Raw genomic sequence first — 7,639 nt, 5'->3', positions numbered from 1 at the left:
TTCCCGTGGACATTTTGCCCACGCCTGACCACCTTGTTCACTCACTCGTTCAAGAAGTTTTATTGAGTGCCTACTATGCATCCAGCACTGTGCTAGGTTTGAGGATAACAACTGAGAACAAGACACAATCCCTGCCCCTTTAAATGGAGCTTACACTCTGGTAAGGCAGATGCTGGTACACCCATAAACATAAGATGAAAAAGATTACTTTACAGCATGATAAATGCTACAAAGAAAAAAGGCTTATGTGATGGATGGAAGGGTGCCTGGAACAGCATCACCAAGGAGGTGACACAGGAGACAGCTATGCCACCATCTTGTGACCAAGACACTCCAGGTAGCAGGAACAGCAAATGCAAAGGCTCTGAGATGGGCTGAGCATGGAACACTGGGAAGAAGGCTTAGAAGGCAGGCTGGTATGGCAAGGCTTCTGGGAGCTGGGGTGGCTACAGCTGGCCTGTGAGCACTTTTTGGCACAGGAGCTCCGATGGACAGTGGTGGAGCACAGGTTTTGGCTTCCAAAGGTCTGAGCTCGATTCTTGCTCTGAAACTGGCTAGCCATATGAGTTTGGACAAGGCCCTGCACCTCTTTGACCCTCCGTTTTCATATTGGTGCATGCAAACCTAACTCACTGGACTGTCCTGAGGACGCATAAGGGAAGCATGTGACTCGTGGGAGCAACAAAATATTAGCCCCCTTCTCACTAGCCCCTCTTACCTCTGCTGGAATATGCCCACCCACACCCATCACCATTAAGGAAAAGTCACAATTTTGCAAGAAGCCTTTGTGTCTCATTAACAGCTGCTGTGGTTAGAAAATTCCACTGCAAGTGGTGAAAAAATTTCCTACCTGGAGCTACCCCTTGGGTCTCCTAACCTTTTGGGGGCTCCCAACCTTTTCCTCTTCCTCCTCTCCCTCCCGCTTTCTCTACACCCCACCCCCACCCCCACCGCTGCCTTTCCCCAGCTCACTCAGTCCCCCAGGCTGGAAGGCAATGGCTTGATTTCGCCTCACTGCAACCTCCACCTCCTGGGCTCAAGCAATTCTCCCATCTCAGGCTCCCAAGTAGCTGGGACTACAGGCGCATGCCAAAACGACCGGCTAATTTTTGTTTGCTTTTGTAGAGACAGGGTTACACTGTGTAGCCCAGGCTGGTCTCAAATTCCTGGGTTCAAGAGATCCTCCCACCTGGGTCTTCCAAAGTGCTGGGATCACAGGTGTGAGCCACTGCGCCGGCCCTGCGAGATTTCTTAGCTGTGACCTCTCCACCACATTCCAAAGCCCTCTGGGCCTCCACTTCTACATCTGGGAAATGCAGGACAATAACAGCATCTTCCTCACAGGTCAGTTTTAGAATTGATGGAGTTCAAGCACCCGAAAGCCTGAACAGAGAGCTCGGCCTGAACTAAGCGCTTCATCCCCAGCTGCTAACTCTCAGGCAGACGTTGGGGGCCGGAATCCTTAGGGCCTGGAACTTTGTGGGAGACCCGAAGCGGCACGGGTTGGGCCGAGCTGAGGCCCAACATTCTTCCTGCCTCCCGCGTCAAGCCACTCCCTGGGTGGCTATTATGCCTAAACGCTGAGTAAACCGTGCGGCCCTCGGGGGGTCGTTTCCAGCGCCCGGCGCCGCCGCGTGGCGGTCCTGATCACCTCCTCCTCTCCTTCCCAGACCCGAGGACACCCGGAGGACGCGGCGCAGGATCTGGAAACGCACGCTTGGGAGGAAAGGGGCCGCGGTGGACCGATCCTCCAGGAAAAAGAGAACTGAGCACGTGAAGCGAATCCTTTGGGCAGCGCCTTCTCTACCTCCGCCCTAGCATCTCCCAAAAGAGAGGCCTGGAGTAGGGCCGAGGAAGGCTGGCGATTAGACTCTGGGAAGAACTTCCGCTCCGCGAGTCAGCAGCGCGGTCTTAGCCCGAGGCCTCGGGGAGGTCAGGTCCCTTCGTCCCGAGGGCTGGGCCAGGGAGGGCGAGCTCTGCCCCGAGGCCTGGCACGCCCTGCCTGGCTCAGGCTGGAAAGAAAGAAAGCGCGGAGTCAGCCTGGGCTGCGGCAGGCGCGGGGTGCGCGCCTCAGCACTTTCTGTTGTCTTCCCCGGGGGCTGGGGCCACAGCGGCGGCTGCGGGAGAGGCCTCGACTCCCCAGCGGAGACCAGAGCCGACCGCAGCCTGCCTGCTGACTCAGCTCCCCCACCCCCGAAGGAAAGGGTGCGGGCAGGGGGACAAGGCCCCGGTATAAAGCCCGGCCCGCCTGGCCGCGCTCAGCCTCGCAGCCAGTCCATTTCTCTCGCGTGCGGCGCTCACCCACCCGGTGAATGCCCGCTGCTGGGGTGGGAAAGAGCGGGGAGAGCGGGAAGAGGGCGAGCCCCTGGCAGCTGGGTCCAGAGCTAAGGCCGGGTCCAGCTCCCGGGTTCTTCACCTCCTACCCAGACTGGGCAGGCTGTGGCTCGAAACGGGGCTATTGAGACGCTGAGCGCGTGGTTCCACCCTTCCTGTCCGCAGCGGCATGAGCAGCGCCCCCGCACCGGGCCCAGCGCCCGCCAGCCTCACGCTCTGGGACGAGGAGGACTTCCAGGGCCGTCGCTGTCGGCTGCTGAGCGACTGTGCTAACGTCTGCGAGCGCGGAGGCCTGCACAGGGTGCGCTCGGTCAAGGTGGAAAACGGCGTGTGAGTGATTGCCTGGCCGCGGCTGGGCTAGGTTGAGGGGCGCTGGGCTCCACTGGCGCAGGCTCAGAGCCTCAGCCCCCTGTCCCGTGAACCCTGGAGAGACCTGCCAACTTGGGAAACCCCATAGCCTCCCCAAAATTCCCCACCCATCCCAAGATAAATCATGGGTCAGTGTGTATTTTTGTGCTAAAGAGACACAGGCGAGAAGCGACCCCTTGAGGGTCCCTATGGTACCCCACCGTGAAGGGGTTTCTAATGTACTTACATCCTTCCCAGAGTTTTTCTCTGTGCAAAAGTAGAAGGCTCTGCGCTTGGCTTAACAAAAGAAACCCAATCCTTTTCCCTGGCCCCACCCTGGTCTTAGAGCCCAGCTTTTCCCACCCTCCCGCCCCCTACCCCTGCCCCAACTGAGGTCCCAGTTCCTGCTACGATACTCGGGAGGGGTCCTCCAATGTGTCCCTGTGCAAAGGCCTAAACCTTTGAGGCAGGAGCACTTGGTCGGGAGATCTTCATAACCAGGAAAACTCCTTCCCAACCTGGGGTCCTTGAGTGGGAAGCCTGGGCTCCTCAAACCCCAGAGAGCAGCAGGTTTGGGACCTTTAGTCCCGAGAGGGGCTGGATTGCCATACAGTGGGTGTGTCAGGGGAAGGGTTTGGGGTTGGAGAAAAATACTGTGCTTCTCAGTCTTTTCAATGATGGCAAGCAAGGGGGAGGCAGTGGGGGTGCGGCTCAGGCAGATACCTCCCAGCTCTTCTTCTTTAACAGTTGGGTGGCCTTTGAGTACCCCGACTTCCAGGGACAGCAGTTCATTCTGGAGAAGGGAGACTATCCTCGCTGGAGCGCCTGGAGTGGCAGCAGCAGCCACAACAGCAACCAGCTGCTGTCCTTCAGGCCAGTGCTCTGCGCGGTGAGCACAGCCCACTTCTCCTCCTCTGCCTCCTAACTCCAGGCCCTGGCCTCACCATGGCTCCTGGAAAGGTTGTTCAAACCCCGCATGGGGGATATGTAAACAAACTCCGAGATGGGTGGTAGTAGCATTATTTCTCAGAATCAGAAGGGTGTCTCCAAGAAAGTTGGGATTGTGGGCGTAGGCCTGGAATCCAGAAATCATCACCATGGACAGCGCCGAGGCCATCCCATTCCTGAGCGCCTAGCGTTCCCTCACATCCAATAGTCCACATGTGTGAGTGAGTGCCTCTGGCGTCACACAGCCCTGTGAGGTCAGGGTGGCTGCTGTTAGCCCGATACACAGGTGTGGAAATGGGGCTCAAAGGGACAAAGTGGCTTGCCCAGGGTCACTGAAAAGAGTCAGTCTCAGTGTGTGTTTGTGTATGTGTTATTGTATGTGTGAGGGTGTTGGTAATGAATCAAATACACCGGAAGAGAGGATCTCATTTTCCATTTGTGCCGACCTGGTTACTGGTAGGGCTGGGGAGTGGAGAGCAGAGGACCCAGCCCAGGCCAGCCCACTTCCTCTGTTCCAAGAGGCTGAAGAACCCTGCAGTGGGAAGGCCAGAGCCAAGATGCAATCAGTATTGATGCCCTGACATGTCTGTTCTGATTCTGCCATCCAGTACCCCTTAGCTGGGCACTAATCTGAGAGGCTGGCTGTGCTGAGGGGCTGGGCAGGGGATTGCACAGTTAGTCAATGAAGCCCTCAGGGAACTGTCTTGATGAATGGGACAGATTTCTTTAAGGACCTCTGGCTTTGCTCCTGCAAAACAGGCCCATGTCACAAGGTGCTCTCTAGTCCTGACCTGAAAGGGTCTCTGGAAACCCTATCTCCGTAGTCACCTCCTTAGCCCAAAGCCATGGGAGAGGCCAGGTTTCCGGGAGCCTTTGAGCGATCCATTTCCCAGACTGCCAGGGAGCTGATGGGTTGAGCTCTGGGAGTGCCTGTGGGTCCTAGACAGCTGCACAGCTTGTGTGGGGCAATGGGTGGGGGAAGTGAGGCTGGGGATGTATCTGTTAACAACCCTTTGGAAGCCCTGACCTTTCTGTCCCAACCTTTCTGTGCCTCAGAACCACAGTGACAGCCGTGTGACACTGTTTGAGGGGGACAACTTCCAAGGTTGCAAGTTTGACCTCATTGATGACTACCCATCCCTGCCCTCCATGGGCTGGGCCAGCAAGGATGTGGGTTCCCTCAAAGTCAGCTCCGGAGCGTGAGTCCTGGAACTGGAACCGTTCAGAGAGAAGAGCAGGAAAGCAATGGGGACCAAGGGAGAGGGTGGAGAAGAGCGATGTGGGGAGGGTGCTAAGAGAGATATTGGGGACCTGGAGGCAAGGATGGAGTCAGACTGGGAGGGAGGAAATGAGGAGGTCCTAGGAGAATGGGGGCAGAGGAAAATATAGGCACAGAAGGAGAGCTGGAGAACATGAGGGGATGGAGGCAATGGAGGGTCGGTACAGGAGACAGGATGAGAATGGTGATAGGAAGACTGGGAGCAGTAGCCAGAGGAGGGAGAGAGCCACGTAGGGAAAGTTGAAGCAATGATTTTGGAGCTGGAGGTTGGGAGCTACAAAAAGGGGGGCTGCTAGTGGAGAACATAGAGTAGGGGTGGGGGCAGAGCTTACTCCCCGCCCCTGTGCCCTCACTGGCCTAGGTGGGTGGCCTACCAGTATCCAGGCTACCGAGGCTACCAGTATGTGTTGGAGCGGGACCGGCACAGTGGAGAGTTCCGTACCTACAGTGAGTTTGGCACACAGGCCCACACTGGGCAGCTTCAGTCCATCCGGAGAGTCCAGCACTAGGATCCATGGCCCCAGACACCTTCCCTGAGGACCCTCAATAAAGATTCCTGAATCTTCCTGCCCCTCTTGCCTCCTTGGTGTCTTGCTTTGTGATGTCCATCCTCATCTTTGCGAGAGTCCCTCCCTGCCAAGCTGATCCTCCCCACAGGCTCCAGAATCCTTGGCTACCAAGCGTAAGATTGCTGAGGTTGTGTGTGGATAGGCTCTGGTGGGGCTGAGAGCAAAGTGCTGGTAAAAATCTTAGAAATTCTGGCCGGGTGCGGTGGCTCATTCCTGTAATCCCAGCACTTTGGGAGGCCGAGGCAGGTGGATCACAAAGTCAAGAGATTGAGACCATCCTGGTCAACATGGTGAAACCCCATCTCTACTAAAAATACAAATATTAGCTGGGTGTGGTGACACATGCCTGTAATCCCAGCTACTCGGGAGGCTGAGGCAGGAGAATCGCTTGAACCTGGGAGGCGGAGGCTGGAGTGATCGAGACTGTGCCACTGCATTCCAGCCTGGCGACAAAGCAAGACTCCGTCAAAAAAAAAAACCTTAGCAATTCTGTTAAATGGCACCCATCCCAAACCTCTGCTTGGTAAGGTTCACCACTATGGGCCAGGGGTACTGCTAGCTCCGATGGCACCTTTGCCATCCTGTGGGTGGGGTGGACACACGCCCACAGCAGGACTCATAGCAGGATTGCAGGTTCCACACATCCCCTGGCCCAGGTACCATCATGCAGGGCAGAACTTCCTTACTCTACACTGAAGGTCTGAGCTTCCTCTGTAATCCCAGAGCATTTTCAACTTTTATCTTCACCCAGTTCCCTGCCCAGTCAGGGAAGCCTGAGCCTCCTGCAGTTGTCCCCTTTCCTCCATTCGCAGGAGGGAAATTAGTGGGAAATCCCACTGCTTCCCCAGGCCTTCGAAGGGGAGACTTTCACCCTGTAAGCCCAGACTGTGGACCCTTTGAGCAATGACAATCCCTTGCAGTGGTGTTGAACTCCAGCATTTAGAAAGCATCTTCATACCTCCCCCTCTCAGCTGCTCCGTACCACCCCCTCTTCACTCTTCCTTTCCCTCCCTACCCTTCAGAAGACTGGTGAGCTGTAGGAGCCACACCTCAGTTGCTCAGAGTAAGCCTGGGTTCTGGGCAAGTGGCAGGTGCCCACAGGCATGGCAGGGCTGAGTATGGCTGCAGCCATTAGAGCCCCTGGCACTGGTATGAGTTTTTCCCAGTTCCCTCTTTGATCCAGTTGGTGATGTCCCCCGACCCCTACACAGACAGAGCCTCTCAAGATTCTTGGGACTCCCCTCATCCTGTCCTTCAGGGATTCTTGTGTTTTCAAGTCCCCAGTGGACCTATCAGTGGCGAAGGGTGGCTCTGATTATTGTCCCAGGTCAGGCAGGGCAGGGCAAGGCCAGGGAGCAGTCAGACTTGGACCTGAAGTCCCCAGAGGTTCAGCTGTGCAAAGTCAGGCAGCTGCTCCTTTGAGAAGTGCTCTGGACCATAAGTCAGAACACCTGGGACCCAATTCCCTCACCTTGTAAACTGGGGCTATTGACTGCTATCCTGCCTGTCTCACAGTGCCTGTTAGGAGGATTCCATGAGAAACCCCTTTTCCATAACACCACAAGCAAATGCTTGTGGTGTTATGGAAAAGCACTGGGGCAGTCAATGTAGGGACATCCTTTCCCTACCTCCCCCACATGGATCCTAGGATTGGGTCAGGGGACCAAGGGAAGCAGCTCTGGGTGGGGTATAAATTTTGCTTTACACTCGAATGGGCTCTAGAGTCCATGGCCCTTGTTGCATTCAATCCTAATACTCTCCAATTTCCTCTGCTTTACCAAACTGGGGGTCCAAGGAGAAGCTTTGATGACATCACCCACTTAATTGGTGACAAAACCAGGATTTGAACACAGAGTTCCTGGCCCTAAATCCAGGCTGTTAGGTGGAGGCTGAATTGAGCTGTGGCTAAAAGCCTCAGGCCTCAGCAGAGCCCCAAACTTCTGTGGGCCCCAGAGGAACCTGTGGTCCCTGGCGGGTTATGGGCACCTCCCTATCCCCTTGTGGAACGGCAATATTTACAATATCCACACGTATAGAATCTGTTCTAAACCCTTCACATGTGTTATCTCATATAAACCTCATCATTCTCTATGGCAGGTACTATCATACCCATTTTATTTTTATGTACTTTTATTTTTATTTTGAGACAGGGTTTTGCTCT

The 7,639-nt window shown here is 55.6% G+C and overlaps 1 protein-coding gene across 1 annotated transcript; it reads left to right on the top strand.

Moving 5' to 3' along the window:
* Positions 1 to 2,266: 2,266 nt before the first annotated feature.
* Positions 2,267 to 5,480, top strand: CRYBA2 (crystallin beta A2). Its single transcript, XM_023217427.2, has 5 exons — positions 2,267 to 2,308; positions 2,500 to 2,664; positions 3,430 to 3,571; positions 4,687 to 4,829; positions 5,271 to 5,480. Exons 2-5 carry the CDS (start codon positions 2,504 to 2,506, stop codon positions 5,416 to 5,418), a joined length of 594 nt encoding a protein of 197 aa, XP_023073195.1. The 5' UTR covers positions 2,267 to 2,308; positions 2,500 to 2,503; the 3' UTR covers positions 5,419 to 5,480.
* Positions 5,481 to 7,639: the final 2,159 nt, after the last annotated feature.

This window comes from Piliocolobus tephrosceles, chromosome 11, assembly GCF_002776525.5.
Source record: "Piliocolobus tephrosceles isolate RC106 chromosome 11, ASM277652v3, whole genome shotgun sequence".
Lineage (NCBI taxonomy): Eukaryota > Metazoa > Chordata > Mammalia > Primates > Cercopithecidae > Piliocolobus > Piliocolobus tephrosceles.
This window is presented reverse-complemented; position numbering and strand designations above follow the sequence as displayed.

Bases quoted from the DNA above. Each gene is read 5' to 3' on its own strand.
- CRYBA2 (XM_023217427.2), top strand. From the start codon at position 2,504: ATGAGCAGCGCCCCCGCACCGGGCCCAGCGCCCGCCAGCCTCACGCTC. The intron at 2,665-3,429 runs GTGAGTGATTGC...CTTCTTTAACAG, and splicing joins GTCAAGGTGGAAAACGGCGT to TTGGGTGGCCTTTGAGTACC. The intron at 4,830-5,270 runs GTGAGTCCTGGA...TCACTGGCCTAG, and splicing joins CTCAAAGTCAGCTCCGGAGC to GTGGGTGGCCTACCAGTATC.